The sequence below is a fragment of the Carlito syrichta genome, unplaced genomic scaffold (assembly GCF_000164805.1).
Source record: "Carlito syrichta isolate Samal-C Ts95f unplaced genomic scaffold, Tarsius_syrichta-2.0.1 Scaffold314071, whole genome shotgun sequence".
Lineage (NCBI taxonomy): Eukaryota > Metazoa > Chordata > Mammalia > Primates > Tarsiidae > Carlito > Carlito syrichta.
The window spans coordinates 220,482-241,899 of NW_007258167.1; the positions used below are offsets into that span (position 1 = coordinate 220,482).

At 40.6% G+C, this 21,418-nt stretch overlaps 1 protein-coding gene across 1 annotated transcript in view; it reads right to left on the bottom strand.

The window, feature by feature from the left end:
- MYO3B (myosin IIIB) overlaps positions 1-21,418 on the bottom strand; it is a 332,356-nt gene that overhangs the window by 95,362 nt on the left and 215,576 nt on the right. Inside the window, exons 14-22 of the mRNA XM_008070949.2 lie at positions 20,384-20,586; positions 16,108-16,206; positions 15,646-15,760; positions 9,222-9,348; positions 7,931-8,141; positions 5,961-6,108; positions 4,129-4,282; positions 2,642-2,730; positions 802-931 (exon numbers count right to left, since the gene is read on the bottom strand). Of these exons, the coding sequence (XP_008069140.2) occupies positions 802-931; positions 2,642-2,730; positions 4,129-4,282; positions 5,961-6,108; positions 7,931-8,141; positions 9,222-9,348; positions 15,646-15,760; positions 16,108-16,206; positions 20,384-20,586 (1,276 nt within the window). The remainder of the gene's footprint in view (positions 1-801; positions 932-2,641; positions 2,731-4,128; positions 4,283-5,960; positions 6,109-7,930; positions 8,142-9,221; positions 9,349-15,645; positions 15,761-16,107; positions 16,207-20,383; positions 20,587-21,418) is intronic.

Consider the following 21,418-nt stretch of genomic DNA (forward strand, 5'->3'; position numbering starts at 1 on the left):
TTTCTAGACATAGCCTAAAACAAAGCCCTTGAGAATAGTAGAGCCATGAGAAGGAGTTGGCTGTCCAGCCAAAAGCAGCAGAGTTCCAGGTAAATCAAAGGAGCTTGACCCAATTAGAATCCACTTGGAAAACAGTAAAGACCTGAAAGTTCTATTCTTTGGCCCTAGTTTCCTGCTTCCTGGCATGAGTACTGATGGAGTAACTAAACAGAAGTTGACTGTAAGTAGGCAAAGGCCATATATATTTATGTGTGTATACACACACACACACACACACACATATATATGCCAGTGATTGACTTGTTTCAAGCTGGTTAGGCGAGTGGTGGGGTGGGGTTGGGTCGACGACTGGGTGGGGAGTAGGACAAGGTGACCTTTGAGGATCCTATGATCAGATGACCTTTGATTTACCACACTCCTTTCACTTGGAATCATACATGAATAGAAATAATCTTCCCAATAAATCTAGGTCAACTGAGACTACCCTAGAGTACTTAGCATGAATTAATGATATCATATGGTTTTATAAGTGGGGGAATAAAAGGAGGTAGGCAGAGAAAGTGGTAAGTGTAAGAGCTGGTGTTAGGAAAAGTGCATGCATGTGTATATGTGTGTGTATGTGTCAGTATACACACATGTGCATATACACTGATAGCTAATACTCATTTTCCTTTTCTTAAACTTAGACCATTACTCCTGCTTAAAGAAGTTCAACATTAGGAGCATAGCCTGGCAGTATCTAGACATTAACTGGAAAATGCCACTTGATATTGTACAGGCATCAGGGGAGTTTTCAGGTACCTGTTTTGGTCAAAGGGATTGAGAAGAGTTGCTGAAGAAGCTTGTTTTCTGACGTTCTCAGGACTATGATCACATCAGCAGGGAGAGTGTCCCTGTTTTTCTCAAGCACCCCAGAAGCATCATATAATACCTGCAACATAAATGGCAAGTAGCAAGTTAGCCGAGGCAACTGTCCATTGCTGGCAACAGTGGCAAGTGTCTAATCAGCCATTAATCAACCTCTGTATTGAATTCATCTTGACATAGCCATGCTTTTAAATCCAGAGCACTAGAGAAAATTTGTAAATTTGACAGGTCAGTTTATCTTAACTTCTTGTCCAGTTGTTCTTTGAAGAAGAGTCCTCAAGGACAAATCACATTCAAATAATTATTAAAATATATCAAACACTCACTATATGCAAAGCATCCATCCTATGAGGTAAACACTATTATTATCTCCATTTTGCCGAGTAGTGTGCTCTTGGCTACACATTTCATTAGTGGCAGTCAGGCATTGAACCCAGGAAGTTTGTCCTCACGTTTGCAACCACTGTACTCACTGCCTTCTGAGATACTCATGCAATCTGAGTGACTATTCAAGGATGCTGAGTAGTTCTTGATTCTCAGAACAGAGGGAATTCAGTTCAAAGAAATTTTAAGGAGCACTCTCAGAGAATCTTGTCTACAATCAAGTTTTGAATGACAAATTAATTCAGCAAAAGCACAGAGTTCAGAGATTAAAAGAAAAAAATTCTATCCACTAAAATCGAGAAAAGAGGGAGAAAGCAAGAAGATGGGTGGGTAGAAAATAAATGTTAAAGGACAGAGAGATGGAAAGGAAGGCGAGAGGAAGAAGACAGGAATGGAGGCAGACGAGAAGAATGGTTGGATGCTGGTATCTCAGACTTGGAGGAGGACATTAATTTGGAGTCAGACATCAATGCTAAGGTAAATGAAGAATTTAAGGGCAACAAGTGAATTGCAACTTCTATCAAAGATACAAAATACATACCATAAAGTACTCTGTGGAGAGAAAAACAATCCCCTGTCCTTGAACTAGAATTGCCTTTCAACCTATATTCAATCAGGCAAAGTTAGTTTCAGTGTTATGATATGAATATGAAAAATAATTTGGATATATCTTAAATCAACAAAATAATAAAAAATGACTTTTATGGAATTTATACTCGTTTTCTGGATCTAGGCTGCCTCAGCACACCCCACAGGAACTAAATAGCCATAATTCAAATGGCCCCTTTGGGAGTAACAGGAGCAGTGAGTTTTTGACTACAGGACTAGAGAATTTCCTGAATCAGTCACTAATCGGCTTTGGGAACTTGAAATCAAGACTGAGGCATAATTATGAAAAATGGTATTTTTAGTTAATGTTGCAAAAGCTTAACATCTGGATAACGATGTAAATTTTTTTCCTTTTCATCTGGACATTTTTTGGGCCCTTAGAGATATGATTAAAGTACTAAAATTTAGCCTCACTGTGATACTAACCTTTCTCCATTACCCTCATGTCTCCGAATGCCTTTAGAATGTGAACATTCACCGCTAAACACTGTGAAAAGCTGTAATATGTTTTCTCCCTGGAGAGCTGTCAGTTCTAGGCCAAACCTCAGGTGAGAAGCAGATGGCAACTCTGTGGCCACCCCAGCAAGAAATTGCTTCTATGCCAGGGGCAACTTTCTGTGAACGGCATCACTGAGAAAGTTTGGGATTTAGGATTAGGTGTTCAAGAAGAATTAAAAGGAGAAAGAAATCTGTAAGTAATTTCAGGAGCAGCATGGACAGGGTATTATGGACACTTATGCTTTGTCAAATTCAGGTCTAATAACTGTCATACTCGACTCACCTTTCCAGCATAGTGCTGAATGCCAAAGCACAACTCCACTCCTTTGGGCCTCCAGAAGTACTTGGATCGTAGATTATCTTCACATTTATCTGTGAATTTTCATGTTGGAAAATTGCAATATGAATCATTTGCGCTTTCAAACAAAAACATGCATCTCAAGTCATGAGTGACTCAGAATAAGGGCTTTCAGACCAGCCTAATATTAACAAGGTTAGAGAAGTATCCCCCATACAATGGGCATTTAGACTGCATCCTTGTTTAGTTGTTTAGTGCTGTCTTTAGTGTCAGACTGTGTACTAAGGTCACATGTTCTCCTTGTTTCTATGAAATCCTAGCAAGGACACTGATGACACCAGAAGTCCTGCCAATTAGCTTTAGAACCACGAGGATATCCCATGGAAGGCAGATGACCCTGGTTTAAACTCAACTTCCAACTTGTGGTGATATTGTAGATAAAAGGAAACTGCTCTGAGGTGAGTGGATTGCCTGAGCCCGCGGGTTCGAGACCTGCCTGGGCAGCGAGACCTCATCTCTACAATAAATCAAAAAATTAGCCGGGCGTGGTAGCACATGCCTGTAGTTCCAGCTACTTGGAAGGCTGAAACGGAAGGATCGCCGGACCCCAGCAGGTCGAGGCTGCGGTGGCCGGGAGCAGCGACTGCACTCCAGTCTGGGCGACAGAGTGAGACTCCAACTCAAAAAAAAAAAAAAAAAAGGAAACTGCTGTGGGTGACAAAGTGAATATCTGTCACAGATCAATTTTCATCTGGGGAAAAGGCTAGAAATTGTCTGTTCCTCCCTCAACAACAGTTTTGGCCATTGTTGTGGAGGTTGAAAGCCTACTAGGTGTGAACAACTGGGCTAAGCATGAAAGGAATGCAAGGTTGGGTTTCCCAGTCCCGAGTGCCTCACAATCTAAGTGAGGAACAAAGTTCATGAGAAACACTAAAGAAGAAGGTCAAGAGGAACAGGGGCACAGAACAGAGGGTCTTTGATGCCAGGAGGAGGTGCCTTATATTCATCCTAATGAGAAAGCTTCAGAAAGACTAAACTAGCTAGGGTGTCCAGGGTAGAGGGAGAAAGCAGGAGCTTGGAGGCCAGAGGACCGGAACAGGCTTCTGCACTAAACCAGACTAGAGGCCAATGGAGGTCCAGGTGACCATGTGAGACAGGGGTACACAAAGGAGAGGAAGTATTAGTTCCAGGAAATAAGAGAGAGGAAAATGTAAAGATGATACCCACACAGAGTAACAGTTTTTGTGTTGGCAGGAAAAGGAAAGTAGGGAGAGTTTAGGGATGGTGATAAGTTTGCTTAAAGACACAAATTCTACTAGGACATTTCAGTACAATTACAAACAGGGCCTGTACTCTCACAACACACCAGGTAGCCAAAATATGTGGGTTAAATTCATTAAAGCACAATCATTTGATGATATAAGCCAAGTTCTGTTCTAAATGTATATGCCTTTTTCCCAAAATGTACCTACCAACCAAGGTCTGGTCAGTTGCTTGGGGAAATCGACTTTCCTCATCCAAAAGCGCAAGCAGTCCCAGGGGTTTCTGAAGGAACATGTCCAAGAGGGGACGATTGTCCTCATACTCCACAGGGATAGCATCAATGCCCTCATTCTGATATTCCATCTAGAGGGAAATGAACTGTGAATCTTTCCAACCCAAAACTGGCCTTGGTACCACCAGAATACTTTGGCCTGGACTTCCAGGGTCTGGCAACATTGAATGCACGTGGAAAACAGGATGTGTTTTATGTGTATAGTAAAGGAATCCTCTGCATATAACCCAGTTGAAGCTGTGCATTTAAATCTGACTTACAAGGTGGCCCATGGCAGATAGTTAAAGCCAGCAAAAGCTTAACTCTCAAACATGGACTTGGTAACTCACAATTTAGAAACTGATGTTGAAAGGAAGTAAAGCTAAACAAATATATATTTTGGTGACAAATACAGTTTTAACCAAGAAGAAAACAAATTTTTCTTCTGCAAGGGAGCTATGTGGGATAGAAAAACTAGAAAAACTCCAGATTTCACAGGGAAATAAATGGAGGGAAACTAGACCAGAATAAAAGGCCAAGTTTCATGTGGGGTGGGAGGGGAGAGTAGTGCTATACAGGTTTATCCAGCTCCAGTGATAAAACCAAAGCTGGTGCTTTGACTCAATGTCTTTGTGTCTGTCTAATCACAATTTGGTTTGTGTGTCCTCACTCCTACATGAGAATAATTATCCCCACATCTAAGAGGCTGGCCAGAATGTTTTGCTATGGTGACTACTTCATACAGAAGAGAGTCTGGGGTTTAAGTTACGGTTGGGGTGGAGCAGACTCTGCTGTATAGGCTGTTGCCACAGGAAAAGGGGTCCCTAGCCCTGGATCCACCAGTTTCTCACTCTGTTTTTCTTACCATTAAACTCCTAGGGGAAAGACTTCCATTTCTGGAAAACCAAGAACATATCTTACTCCTCCCGGAAGATAACCCCTCCAGTTACTGTGGGACCTGCTACATAAGGGATGTGGCCTAAGGATGGCTAGTTTAGCAGTTAAGAACCTATGTCTTAGCTGGAATGGTGGTTCCCACCTGTAATCCCAGCACTTTGGGAGGCTGAGGCAGGAGGACTGCTTAAGCCCAGGAGTTTGAGACCACCGTGGGCAACATAGCAAGACCCTGTCTCTACAAAAAATTAAAACATTACTTGGGCGTGGTGGCATGCACCACTCATTAGTCCCAGCTAGTTGGGAGGCTGAGGTGGAAAGATTGCCTGAGCTCAGGTCATAGCTGCAATGAGATGTGATCACAACTGCACTCCAGCCTGGACAACAGAGTGAGAACCTGACTCAAAAAAAAAAAAAAAAAGAGCCTATATCTTGAATTCAACATCATTCCATGTCAATTTGGACACAATTATAACATAAAGATAATTAATAAACATAAACATAATTAATAACATAAAGTAAAAGAGAATGCAGCATTTTGGGCAATATGCATGAATGAGTTTCACCAAAATAAATTTTTTTTAGCTTTACTTCCTTTCAACATCAGTTTCTAAATTGTGAATTACCAAGTCCATGTTTGAATTTAAATTATTGGCTTGTCACTAGCCCCACCTGAGTGAGGAAATGTACCTTTTCACATAAATCAAGACATCCTTTTTTCAGACCAAATGCAAACTATTTAGACAGGAGGGTCTCACCCTGCTTTTTCTCTAGAGTGGTTTATCTATTAGTCTACCAGGGTTTCTGCTTCAAATTGTGGGCAGCTTGAAGAAACCATTCTCCCATCAGGTTGAGTTATGTCACAATCACTATTACCTGCTCAAGGGCAAAAACATGCTGATTGAAATAGTACTGGATTTGCTCATTGGCAATGTTTATGCAGAGCTGCTCAAATGAATTTCTCCGAAAATTCTCAAATCCAAAAATATCCAAGATCCCCACATTCATCCCATCGTCTGGACTACTGCATGAGAGAGAAGAATGAAACTCTTTAAGGGAGGAAACATCTGTCTTGAGATGATGAGAATGTACATACCAAGTGTTCATCAACACATGTACCCACCCACTCAGGGAAGGCAGCCTCCTGCTACCACCCCCAAGGGTAGAAACAGTGTATGTCTTAAACCATTCTTTCAACAGTATTTCCAGCTTTTTTTTTTTTTTCAATTTAGGGAAGCATCTTTAATGATACTAGTCATAAAATCTAATGAACTCCAAGTGACTCTTCAAATTATTATTATTATTATTTGCAGCTCTTTTTTTATTAAACGTCTTTTTTATTTTAAAATTGTGGGGTACAGTTAAGGGTTAGGTATACAAATATGCATTTTTCAGGCACCCTTGTTGATAAGGGGTATTCCCCCATCACCAGACAGATATTGACTACTGTTAATCCCACCTCCCTTCCCCTCCCTGTCCCCCCCATAGTTTCCCTTTTTTTGTTTTGTTTTGTTTTGTTTTTAACAGAGTCTAACTCTGTCTATCAGACTGGAGTGCAGTGGCACACTCACAGTTCATGCAGCCTCGACGTCCTGGGTCATTTTTTTAAGCGGTAGACTCCTTTAAACTCTTACTCAGAAGCTCCATACATAAAACAAATTAAAGATGAACATTTTGTTTGAAGGGGTTTCAGCTGCTGCCTGCTCATTCTCCCATTTATCTACCCACAAAGCATCACTGGAAGAGCACTCTTCTGAATTTGATGCTGCCAATTCTTCCACAATATAGGAAGCCACTGATGCTTAGGAAAGAAAAAATTGGCCAGGCACGGTGGCTCATACCTGTAATCTCGATACTCTAGGAGGCGCAGGTAAGAGAATTGCTTAAGCCCAGGAGCTCAAAAGCAGCCTGGGGAACATAGTAAGACCTCATCTCTATGAAAAAGTTAAAAAAAATTAGCCAGACATGGTGGCACATATCCATAGTCCCAGATACTCAGGAGGCTGAGGCAGAAGAATTTCATAAGCCCAGGAGGTCAAGGCTACAGTGAGCCAGAATTGCAGCACTGCATTCCAACCTAGGTGACAGAGTGAGACCTTGTCGCAAAATTATAAAAAGAAAAGAAAAAGTAGTAGTAGTAATAATGGAAGATGCTGCACTTTAAAACTTTACATGAAATGTCTCATTTGATTCTAAAAATACTATGAGGAGGATATTATTATTTTTACTTCATAAATGGGAAAACTGTGACTTAGAATATGCAGCTGATAAGCTGTAGAGCTTGGGTGTGACCCCAGTTTGTCCATCTCCCAGACAAACCTGTTCTCTTTTTTTTTTTTTTTGAGTTGGAGTCTCACTCTGTCACCCAGACTGGAGTGCAGTGGCCGCTCCCGGCCACCCCAGCCTTGCCCTGTTGGGCTCTGACGATCCTTCAGCCTCAGCCTTCCAAGTAGTTGCAACTACAGGCACGCACTACCACGCCCGGCTAATTTTTGATGTATTGTGGAGATGAGGACTCACCAAGTTGCCCAGGCAGGACTCGAACCCACAGGCTCAGGCAATCCACTCACCTCAGTCTCCCAAAGCACGGGATTACAGGCTGAGCCACCGAGCCCAGCTAAACCTGTTCTCTTAAACACTATACTTTAATGGCTCTATCAATCATTCATCTTTCAGGTATAAACACTTCAACTGCCCTGGATCTCATTGTGTTTTTGAAGGGAGAAGGCCTGAGAGCTTTGCTAAAGAAAACCCCAGAGAAGACCAAACGCTTCCTTTTGCAAACTCTAAGAGACGCCAGGGTCAATGACAGCTCTCCTGGGGCCTCTGCTCCCTGGGAAACTTGCCATATGTTTTTGTCTGGTTGCAGCAGTGTATTGATGCGATTCACAATCCAGCTGAAAAGTCTCCCATACAGGGCTTTGGACATGGCGTCTCGGACATCTGCAGCCCTGTCGACAGTGTTGGCACGGACAATGGTCTCACCCCGGGTGACCACACAGTGGGAGGTAAGGGCCTCCTGGAGTTCTTGGGAGCCAATGCAGAGAACGGAGGCAGCTGGAACAAAGAGTAAGGATGACACAGAATGTAGCCAGACCTCATTCAGTCACTCAGTCTGTCTTGTCAGCATTTATTCAACATCTACTATATGCCAGGCTCCTTCCTAGGACTTTACCATCAAAGATAAACAAACTAGGTCCCTAACCCCTAGAAGCATCCAGACTGACACAGATCTACCAAACTATTCTGCAAGCTTTTCATAGGTGTCTGATGAAAACAAAGGGGAAGAGGAATTCATTTGCCAAAAAAGTTGAAGAAATAGCTACAGACTGCAGTCCCTCCTTGGAGAGTTGCAAGATACATTAATATATTAAGGGCCCTAAGATGTACTCCAGTTTAACACAAAAAGGTTTTTACTTTATTTAAATCAGTTTGTTTGTTTGTTTATAACTGAGGATTCTCAATCCTTGTTGAGACCTATGTAACTTTAAAAATAAATAGGTGCAGCCGGGCTCGGTGGCTCAGCCTGTAATCCCGTGCCTTTGGGAGGGCGAGGTGAGTGGATTGCCTGAGCCCACGGGTTCGAGACCCACATGGGCAGCGAGACCTCATCTCTACAATAAGTCAAAAAATCAGCCAGGCGTGGTAGCGCATGCCTGTATTTCCGGCCACTCGGAAGGCTGAGGCGAAAGGATCACCGGAGCCCAGCAGGTCGAGGCTGTGGTGGCCGGGAGCGGCCACTGCACTCCAGTCTGGGTGACAGAGTGAGACTCCAACTCAAAATAAAATAAAATAAAATAAACAGGTGCTTGCTTTTCTCTCCTGCAGTTGCTGATTTAGTGGATTCAGTGTGAGGCCTAACCTCCCATATATTTTTCAAAGTTTGTAGATGATTTTCAAAAGCAGCCAGGGTTAAGAATCACTGACCAAAGTTACATGCCATGAACCTCTTTGCAGCTTGTGGAAGGAACACTGATGTTCCACAGGACATCCTTAGGGAAATACTGTTAGTGAAAACATCCAGAGTCAGTAGAAGATCAGTAAGAGTCACATTATAGTTTACAGAGACTCTCAAAACTTCTAAAGTAAAAGAAACACGTGCTTTGGCAATGCAGCACACAAGCAACAAATAATTACCATTTTCCAAAGCTTCAGCATTGGGCACCTCACTTTTATCCGTCTGATGTTGAGAGGAAATGGCCGCAAACTCAATGTTCCCAATATTCAAAATCCCAGCCAAAATTCTGTACACTGAGTGCACCTCCTGAAAAGGACATCAAGAACCATGTATGAAGGTCATTGCCATTGAAACCAGCAAACCAGTAGCTCTGTGGTGGAAACTGGTAGTTGTCTACTGAAGTCCATTCTCCCTCTTTTCCCGGGTACAAAGTTAGACAAATTTCCTAATCTTCTTGGCAGTTAGGGGTGGCCATTCTAAGCAAATTTTAACAATGGAGCAGGCACAGTTATGTGGGCCACTTTTGATCCCAGGCCTCAGGAGGGTGGGCAAGCCTCTTCCATGCTTTCTTTCTCATTATTGCTGGCTGGCTCTCCCAGCAACCCAGCCTCAGCCATGCCATTGACAAGGAAGCCTTAAACCAACAATCACATGGAACAGAGTTTCTCTGCAACCTGAACCTTCTACCTTGGAATTTTTTTTTTTTTTTTTTTGAGTTGGAGTCTCACTCTTGTTGCCCAAGCTGGAGTGCAGTGGCATGCTCCCGGCCACCGCAGCCTTGACCTGCTGGACTCAGGCAATCCACCTCAGCCTTCCAAGTAGCTGGTACCACAGGTGGACACTACCATGCCCAGCTAGTTTTTGTGATTTATCGTAGAGATGAGGGCTCACCAAGTTGCCCAGGCTGGTCTCGAACTCCCAGCTCAGGCAATCCTCTCACCTTGGCCTCCCAATGTGCTGGGATCACAGGCTGAGCCACCTCGCCTGACCAGAATGGTTGTTAAAAGAACAAATTTTCTTTGTTCTTTAAGCTACTTTTAACATTTTACTCTAATGAATACCAGCTCCCAAATTCAAATATGATATTTTGTTCAAAGCATGAGAAGAAATGTTTCCTTAACCTCTTTTGAATATAGCTTTTATTTAATAGTTGAAAGGGCACTCATTGATAGCTCACTAGAACATTGTGAAGTTAAATGATGGAGTATATCATTATGAAGTCAGGAAAAAATTTTGAAAGACTCACTAGAAGTTATTCGTGATAATATTTGTGAAGTTATATTATGATATAACAAGAAATATATACAATTGACCCTTGAACAGTACAGGTTTGAACTGCACGGGTCCAACCTAACGTGGATTTTCTTTCTATCAAAAATACAGTATTCATGGATATAACTACAAGTCATTATCCTGTGAATAAAGTCAGAAAAAGAAAACCAAATACTGAATGATCTCACTTATAAGTGGGAGCTAAACAATGGGTATACATAGACGTAAAGATGGAAATAATAGACACTGGGAACACTAAAAGGAGAGAAGCTGAGAAGGGAGAAAGGTTTTAAAAATTACCTATTGGGTCCAATGTTTACTCTGAGGAATGGGGACACCAGAAGCCCAATCCTTACCAGTACCCATATAACAAACATGTACTTATACCCCGACTCTAAAATAAGGTAGGGAAAAAACACAGCATATGAAGCTTGCCGTGCAGAGGGCTGACTTTTCATATGCCAAGGTTCTGCAGGGCTAACTGCAGGACTTGAGTATGCTTGGATGTTGATGTATGAGTTAGGGGGTGCGGGTCCTGGAACCAATCCCCCACATATGGAGAAACAGTTTTATTTGGTCTTTGTCCTCAGTTCCTGGCACAAAAACTTCTAAAACCCTTGCGACTGAGTGATAGGGAAGTGCTAGGAGTCTTCTGTTATTTGCAAAAGCCTTTCAACCATACCCAAGTTTATGCTCATCAGTGGGCCTCTAGACAGCATCAGTATGACAGCTGGTTTCCAGAAGAACCAATCGTGTGATTAGAGGGTTGGAACTTTCAGCCTCTCCCCCCACCCCGTCACCTCTGGGAAGGAAAGAGGGGCTAAAGATTAAGTTAATCACCAATGGCCAATGATTATTCAATCACGTATATGTAATGGTACCTCCATAAAAACACCTAAACAATGAGTTTCAGAGAGCTTCCAGGTTGGTGAACACATGGAGGTGCTGGGAAAGTAGCTTGCTCAGAGGGCATGGAGGCTCTGAGTCCTTTCCCACATACCTTGCCCTATGCATTTTTGTTCATTTGACTATTTCTGAATTGTATTTTTTATAATAAACCAGTAACTATATGTAAAGTGTTTTCCTGAGTTCTGTGAGTTGTTCTAGCAAAGTATTAAACCCAAGGAAGGGGTCACGGGGACTCCCAATTTATAGCTAGTTAGTCAGAAATACAGGGGCTGTGGGACTTGTAACTGATATCTGAAGTCAGGGTAGTCTTGTGGGACTGAGCCCTTAACCTGTGGGATCTCACACTAACTCCAGATAGATGGTATCAGAATTGAATCGAATTGTAGGACAACCCGCTGGTGCCAGAGAATTTGTTGGTGTGAGGAAAAGAAACCCATATATTTGGTGTCAGAAATGTGAGAAAAAACAGTTCAGATGATCTAACTCCTATTTTTAAATCAAAAGTTGAACATATATGCAGCATTAATTGTTAAAAAAGTATATTTAATATTTAAAAATTTACATTGTTTTTATGTGAAACATGAAATACATAGTCAGAAAATTTCTGCATTTTATACTTAGAGAAAAGTACTTTCACAAAAAATATTCAAGCAGGCAACTTGATTTAGTACTATACATAGTCAAAGCAAATAGAAACTGTCATTAGACCACTGATAAAGTATGGGCCCCCCGCCAAATTGAGCCTTCCTGTAAACATCATTCAGTAAAGCCAAAAAAAGGAACATAGGCTATAATAGTGACATCTGCTGGATACCTGATAATGCTACAAAGACAAATGAAGATTTTTAAACCGGGCTTCTGCTGTGGATAAATGCTCTTTCAACTTCTAAATCAAAGGCCAGATGTCATGTTTCTTACTTTAAAAATCACTGTTAAGCACCCAACTTAAGAGTGGCTAAGGAGAACACCTCTACACAGGTTTTCTGGGACTTGCTTGGATTTAACTTGACAGTACCTCATTACCTTGATCAATACAGTGAGAGGCTTGCTGACTGCATCGAGCAGCTTCACACAAAGGCTGATCCCAGAGGGTAGTACAGAGACTCTTGCAATGAGTTCTACATCTGCTACTTCTAAATCCAGTTATCTCAAGAGGTTATCTAAAACTCTCAGTACACTTAGAAAAAAATGCATTTCCTCTAATTAAAATACACACAAACACTTCACATACTACAGTACAAACCATGAAACCTTCCAAAATAAGGCTTCCAGGCATTTCACCACTGGGATGATCACCACCAAAATAAGTGGCTGTCAAAGACCACATCCCTGAGACCAGCATCTCACTCTGTTGCCTCACTGGTAATATCCTTTCAGCATAATGCCTATGCAACCATTTAAAGTGGAAAACTACCTATGATCCTGGGTGAAAACTTTTAGGTTTAAACACTATGTGAATCATTGAAGTTAATGTTAATGAAGTTCTCCTTCCTTGATTTAGTGAGGGGAACTACAGAGGGGTATCCAATGCTGAGACCTCATTAAGGAGTTATTAGCCTTGCAACGCTTCCTATGCTGCATTTCTGGGCTATTCCACTATCTTGACTCCTTTAATCTTGATTTTGGGTTAATTTGCTCTTCCTTTCTGACCTGGAACTTTTGTGTTCAGGTCAAAGCATTACCCAAATACAGCCATGGTAGAATTCAATCAGTTGTATGTCCACCTGTGGAATTACTCTCTCTCCCTAAAACTTCCTGATCAATTTTTTTTTATTTTCAACCCATGGACAGCTTGGGCAACCTAGCGAAACCTCATCTCTACAATAAATAAAAAAATTAGCTGGGGTTGGCAACACACCTATAGTTCCAGCTACTTGGAAGGCTGAGGTGGAAGGATCATACTCCATTTTGAAGAAAGGGAAGAAATATTGCCCTGATCTCAAAGGTTTCACCCAATCTCTTAATCCAGAGTTCTGCAGTATATATGTCCAGTCTTGACCATCACATAGATCATCTACCCAAAAAGTTTTATTGTAGCATTAAATCTAAACAAATCTAAAACTCTATTTAATATGTTATGACAATTCCTACTAGCAAGGCAAGCATAATATGAAACAAAAATAGTGTAGTTTGGCTCCAGAAATAAGAGTTGAAAAGCACAATCTTTACAGTAGGGTTTTAGGTATAATCCCCTGAACCTCCTGCAAGGAGCCATCATCATTAATGAAAGACTCCTTCACCAAGGAAATTTATTTACAATTTACTCAGGGTCAAATATTCTTTCAGATACTTTGGTGTTCTAGAATTACAATTCATGTTCCTGGGTTCACACTAAGGTTTGTTACTTATAATTTTGCTGTAAGGGTTTAGGGAAAACTTTAAGGATTCCTGCAGGGAACTAGTGACATTATAAGAAAAGACAAGAACCATAATTTTGATTGAATTGGCCAGTTTATGTAAGTTCTATCTAGAAATGTCTGCCAGAAAAACCTAAGAGAAAGTTTTGTTACATCAGTCATTTAGCATCTGCTGCCTGACTACATTTAGTGGATCTTTCTGAATTTAGTTACACTACTTTGAGTTTATAAACATAAAGTGAACTGAATTAACTCAGCAAGACAGGTTATCTGCAGAGATATAACCACAGAATTCAGGGTCAGAAAGAAAAGATCCAGCTTCTTCCTTCTACTCCAAGGTTGCTAACTGACATAAATCAGTTTATCTCCAGTCTGAATTGATGTGGGACATGATGAAAATATATGCCATTATATTCTGGTTGTTCATTTAACAGTAAAGATCAGGCACAAATTAAGAATGTTCACCATTTTTTACATTTATTTTCATATTCATTCACACAGTCATTCATTCATTTCTACTGTACTTTTTTCCACAGGGGATAGGTATGGCTTACTTCAAGGACATATAATTAGCATACTTAATTTATTCTGTTTTTAATGTTGCTATACTAAAAGAGACTTTCAGTTTTTAACGTTACTTATCCTAAGACAAATAGCATCTGTTTTATTATTATTAGCAGTACATTGCAATTATTAGAACAGCACTATTAAATACTTTCTCTTAGCACTGGAACCAACCCCTTCACAGTATTCTATAACCATCATTGTACTCAATGAAAGCAAAGTATTAAACCTATTTATAACAATTATTAACCCTGACTTCTCTATGGTTCCTGTACCCTTTTAAAGAAGTATGCCTTTGGACACTTTGACATGACCCAGGTGACTTTAAATTGCTCTACTGCCGTCTCTACCATGCTTTGACTCTTCTGGAGATGCATCTTTGAAAAACCAGTTCTATAAGTTAATAACCATAAAGGTCCTTTAACAATGCTAGAACCCATTTAACTGTTCTCCTCTAAAGAGCCAAGGGAAATATATTTCTATTTTTATCTGACCTTTGCGATTTTCCACTGTCTGTCAGTTTAAAGGCTGACAGAGAAAATTAACAGCTGGCTAGGGAAAAAAATGTTATTATGACTAAAATCATCCATGCAGGGAAGGAAGGGCTAGCCAAACTCACTGAATTACAGACTCAATCCTTTATCTGGAGTGGCTGTCCCAAGGTAACTAGAGTGTCTTGTAATCTAATCCCTTAAGATTTAACACTCTTACCTGCCTCCTAATCATTCAGCCCTTTTGTTGGAAAAGCAAAAGAATCTATATATATTGCAAATTGATGGCATGAAGCCCAGAAACTATATGACATAATGTATCATAGAATAATATTTGAGCCTACGGTTATAAATGTTGTCTGTCACCCCTAGCATATATTTAATAGAGATGGCCTGTATCTAGGATGATAAGAGTCGTGCAGTACTTAGAGAGAGAGTTAATAATGTGCAACTGTGTACCATGGAGAAGGAAGTCATTGCAAGAAAGTTAAAAGGGTTTTAATTAACTTGTCTTGGTGCCCACAGAGTTCTTTCATAAATATATTTCTGTGGCTTGGATATAACCTACATGTTCCTGTACTCCTATTCACAATTCCCTTTAATGATTGGAATGACTCCAATTCAGAAAACAGCAGTATTGTTTTGGTATTTGTTATTACAGTCACAATGAATTGACGACCAGGATAACAATTCATTGGTGCATGGGCCTTACAAAAGTGCTTCTCCCACTTTGTTGTTCACCTGGGCATTTTGTTTAAATGTATATTCTGATTCAGTCATTCTTGGATGGACCTGAGAATCCATCCTCATGCTTGTTGCATTTCTAACAAGCTTGGAGTGATGACAATGCTTCTGGTCATTGGACCACATTTTGAGTAGCAAGACCTTATCACATGACCAACACGGCATTTGAAAAGCAAGGGCTCTGCTCCAAGTTAGAACATCCACATCTTCACTCACATTCATCTAAGAATATTAACAATTGAGTTTCTCTCTTGATGATCACTTACCCTGTCAGTGAATCCTATAATCCTAAAGCAATGCTGAATTGCTTCAAATTGTCTTCTGTAAGACTCCTTAGAAGTTATGTCGTGCATCACCCTTCCAGTTTCATCAGCTATGTACCTAAATGAAGTAGAGCATGACCAAAAAGAATGAGCACTGACTTGGAAAATGGCACCTCAAATGCCAGGGTAGGTGCCACTTGTCTTCTTTGCAAGGGCATTTCCTTTACAGTCTAGTATGGTGGTGAATGATGGTTCACATGGCCGAGCAAAATGGCTGCAGTTGAGTTTTTGAACTTTCTAGAAAATGAAAATGGTGACATGTACGTCCTGCCACTTCATCCTGTGTGTTTCTGTTAAATAGACTATGAATTTCTAGTTAGGAAAACAACTCCATTTACTTCCAAGTTTGTCTATTGCTAATTGTAGTTTTATTCAAAATTAACAACCTAAGCCCTTGACACTTACCTGGGAGGCTTTTCCTCAGGAAGTTTGAACTCAGAAAGTTTCTTTTGGTGATAAAGACCAGCATAAATATAGTAAAATATGTGAAAATTTTTCTCTCCCCTAAAGAAAAAGAGGGACTCTATTAATAACTTATTCTGGGCTTCCCCACTCCAAGTAATTTACACCATTTTCTTTCTGTGAAAAATATTATTCCACAGAAAATTTGTATTTTCAGGCAACTAATTTGCTAAATCCCAATTCTAATACTAATAGGGATAGTATTAGTACAGTGATTGTCACAATGTTGCATTATTAAACACATGTAACTTTACTATAAGCAGAAGGACGTTTTGGAGAATAGGTCATTTATAGCAAACTTCTCAGGTTACATATGTTGAGATCTTTCTACTCTAGCTTGAATACCTATGCATCTATGTCACATGCCTTCTGATTGCAGCACCTATTGCTTCCAAGATAGTGAGGTCTAGCTTAGAGAGATTGCTAGATCCGCTACTTTACTGAAGCCCCAGAAAGGAAGTAATTTGCAAGCCGTATGGTAGATTAGGAGCAGAATTGGTCCCGGAACTGAGGTCTCTACTCTCTCAAATCAGTATTCTTTTTAGTACCATTCAAAATGTAATTCATCAGCCCAACTGGCCATCCACCAATCTTAGGCCACCCTGACCAAGGGCCTTTCAAAGCATGGTCTGTGGACTGGTATCAGATTACAATAAGAGAAGGAACTGGAAAATATATGCCTAGATATTTTATAATAAGTGACATTACACGGCATCCAAGAGCATGACAATATTTGTGATAATTAATTTTCATTGTATTTTACAAAAGTATTAGCTTACAATTGGTTGGGTATTTTTAAAAGCTGGTCTTTCAGCATAGATAGTTTGAAAAGCACTGCTCCAGATCCTTTTATCTCCTCTGGAAGAAGACAGGCTTTTCTGTCTATACCCTTAAATTCTGGGAAATCCTCTTCTTGGCCAACCTAGCTCTGTAGAATGAAATCTTATTTTCCTTCTCCCACTTATCCCCATTTGTGACATGGCCCCTACTCTTTCCTTCAAACTGTCCTGGACATCCTCATCTTCCTTTGGTTGTTGATCCTGCCAAAGCTCTTCTGGTGCATTCTTATTCCTGCCCTGTATTCTAGGTGTCTCTATTTGCCATTTCTCACTCATTTGTTCACTTAATTCATCAATTTATTTTTATTTTTAAAATTCATCTTTCTTTTTAAAATAAATTATATTATGATATATTTAAGGTATATAATATAATATTATGTTGTCGTGCTCTTTTAGTGATGGAGTTAGATGAAACAACAAGGAAACCTGTGATGAGGACTTTGAAAGAAACAATCAAGAGGCTGAAATAAAGCATAATGTTGGGGAACGAAGGTTACTTTTGTCAAGTTGAGAAAGGACTCTTTCTTAAAAAAGCAATGCTTAGGTAAAGCCCTGAAGCATGAGAAGGAGCTGGAAGGAGCTACAAAGAGAAGAGAAAAAAGCATTCCAAACAGAGGGAGCAGCACAGACATAAAGGTACACAATACCCATGTAAGAAAAAAACAATGCTAGTGAGAAGGGGTGGACAGGCCTTGGTAGGGTATAATAAGGATTGTGTTGATTAAGCAATTAAAACTCTTTGAAGCATTTTATACTGGAGCTGGGGTGCACTGTAAGTATGTGACATGAACAGACTTGTATGAAGAAAACTGCTCTCTAGCAGCAAAATGAAGACTAGATTGTAAGAAGTCAAGGAGGACACAAGCAGTCTAATGAGAGGGTGAAGTGAGAAAGCACAGTAGGTTGGATAGGGTAATGGCAGTGGCAATGGAGAACAAGAGTAAGCTTAAATATATACTTTGGAGAAACAACCAAAAGAATGTCCTAACAGACTGATAGAGTATGACAAGGTAAAGAAACCTGAAGTCTGCGTTCCACATTTTCAACTTGAGCATCTTAGTGATGGTGACACCAGTCACTGAGACAGTAGTAGACCTGGGAGAATATCACGTGTTCTTTAACTTCTGTTCAATATGCAGGCTTTGGACTAACCTATCATGGCCTTACCTTCCTATAGTATTTCTGCAGATACTTCTAGTTCTTCAATTCTTCCAAGCTTTTCCTGCTAACATCCATCCCTAGCATACATTCAATTTGATTTTCATCCCTTTATCTATCAGGATTGGCTAGGTTTTATTGCAGGAACACATGTCCCAAGACCTTAGTGGCTTCTCTCAACATAAGGCTTACTTCTTGCTCAGAGTACATGTCTATGGTAAGTCACCAGTGGGACTATGCTCATTATAGACACTGGTGGGTCCAGGACGATGGAGCAGCCACCACCCCACACTTTGCCAAACTGGAGAGTTGCTATGACATGCCCATTTCCCGAAACTGGTCATCTGACCACCTAGCCACAGAGGGAATCCTACAGTGTTCCCTGAAGAAGGAAGAATCATAGCAGTTAGATAAACAGGTCTTTCATGGGCCTCGTTTCCACATGTCTTTTAACTGTCATAACAGCCTTGTGAGACTGACATTATTATGCTCATACTGCATATGAGGAAAGTAAGATATAAGAATATCTACGCTAAAAAGTGACATGCCACCAAAAATGACATAGCTGTATGAGAAACCCTCCTTACATTTGTAATGTAAAGTGAGAGAAACCCTCCTTTATATTTCCAATGTAAAGTGATCTTTACATTTGAACTCAGAACACTATACTTTCCATTCTGTCAGAGGTAGCTCCCTAAACTGTAAAATCATCCCAAGTTGGGGAGAAAGAAGCAGGGGACCTCATAAAAATTAACCAAGAAGCCACGGGAAAGCTTAAATGACTCTCACTCTATCTCTCTGTTCATTTCTTTAATGTTCATGCAAGTGCCTACTGAGAAACTGCAAGTGCATGATAAAGTAGGATGCTGTGGATTCTACGTGTTTAGTAGCTCTCAGACTCCTCAACTTCTCTTTGTCTCCACTACCACTACCTTAGTCCAGGCCAACATTCTCTCTCATGTGCATCAGCAACAGCCTCCCAAATGTGTCGACACAACCCCTCTTCCAAGTCCTCCAATCCATCTGCCCATTAACACTAGCACGATCACCATTGAAAATGTTCAGTGGCTTCCTACGGCCCTTAGAAATAGGTTCAAGATCCTCAGCCTGGTTCCTAAGCCATGTATGATCCAATCTCAGGTTCGTCTTTGCCACTCTTTCCCTCCCTGCTCCTGTCCTCTCTTCATTGCCTAACTTCTAGTGATCCTGGTATCTCAGATGACATGTCTGCTGTATAAGGAGCCCCTCTTTCTTCCTGAACTAGGTTATGTGCCCTTCCCTTCTCCTGCTTCACCTTCATGGCATCTTATATTGCTTCCTGGTGTTTGTCAAAACTGTTCTTCATCTAGGTTTACTTATCTAATGCCTGTGATTCTCCTCCACCCTCCCCCCCACACCACATATTCCAAGCTCCATGAATACAGGGACCTTTTCTATTTTGTTTACTCTTACAAACCCATTGTGACAGAGCACAGCACTAGCGTACAGCAGGTGTTCAATAATGTATGGACATGTAAGTGTGGAGCCATGCTCCTGAGGAACTCTGGTGTTCTACAGTAATTATTATTATTATTATTATAACTATATTGTTATAATAATAATTATAGGAAGAGTGACTAACGCTCTGACAGCATGTACCACACCAGGCATTCTTTTATCCTCAACCAATACATGAGGTCAGCACTAGCATTTCTATTTCACAGATGAGGCACAGAAAAGTTTAGTGGAATGCCCAAGGTCACACAGTAAGTAACAAAGCCAGCATTTGAACCCAGAGCAAAGTCCATGCTTTTGAGTGCTACTCCCATATTGCTTTTCTTAAAAGCAGAATAATTGTTTTTCTCTCTCTGTCTCAGAAAAATTAACATGTGGAATAGTCTCAGTATCTTTTATAGACAAATTCAATTTTAAGGAATATAATGATTTTGAAAAGTGTCTGCAATGCTGCTAAATTCTACCTGACACAACCAACTGAGGAGAAGCAGGCATACCTATCCCAAAGCACACCCATCTCAGCCCTTTGTATTCTGTCTCTTAACATCTTTTGGGAAAAACAAACAAACAAAACTACTGGTGATGCTTTGCTAAAATATTAATAATTCCTTGCTCTTGGAGAGGTTGTGGGAATGCTAGGAACAAGGGAGGAAATGAAACCATTAAAATTCCCAAAGTCTTCCAGTTCATATTATGGACAAAAAACAGTGATAAAGAAGTGCACCTACGCTGCCTGTTTTATAACTCTGGATTTTTCAAGGAGATATTCCGAGATTCTTGCCCCCATCACAGCTCCGGTTGGTGTAAACATCATTTCCAGATACTTTCCAAAGCGGCTCGAGTTGTCATTGATGGCAGTGCATGCATTCCCAAAGGCTTCCACCAGGGAGTTGACTTGTAGAATTTTCTCTCTCAAGGTCTGATTATTGGCCTGTGCCAAACAGAGAACAGTCAAGAGGAGCCTCCAGAAACCTTACTCCAGCAAAGCTGCCAGGCACCCTTCCCTTGCCCACCAAAATTTACATTGTCTTATTGGCATCAACCACCAGTACCATTTTCTCCGCTGAGCAACTCCTCAGGTGCATTTGAATCAGATTAGGCTAGATTAGGACAGCAGTTTTAAAATCCAGCCACACTTCATTTAAACTCTTTGACAGACAAAATGCCTCAACAGTTGAAAAAATTTTTTAAATAGATCCCACCACTTTTCTTTTTTTTTTTTTTTTTGTCTTAACTAGCCGTCCTACTATCTAGCCAGTTGAATTAACTTGCTTGTTACATAGGTAGTCAACTGGCTATCCAGCTGAATTAACTAGGTGACTTTTCTAGCTAGCCAGCTGTGTATCCAGCTGACTTAACTAGCAAGCTACCTAGCTAGCCAGCTGGCTAATCAGTTGAGTTAACTAGTTGACAACTAGCTAGCAAGCTGACTAGACAGCTGACATAACTAGCTAGCTGCCTAGCTAGTCAGCTGGCTAGCCAGATGACTTAATTTCCTAGCTACGTATACAGCCAGCAGGATAGCCAGCTGACTTAACTAGCTGACTTCACGAAGTAGACAGCCGGCTAGCCAGCAGATTTAACTAGCTAGCTACCTAGCTAGACAGCTGTATAGCTAGGTGACTTAACTAGCTAACATAACTAGACGCCGGATGGCTAGCCAGCTGACTTAATTAGCTACGTACCTACATAGCTTTCTTGCTGACAAGTTGTCTTATCTACCTAACTACCTAGCATTCCTGCTGGCCAGAGAGCTGTATTAA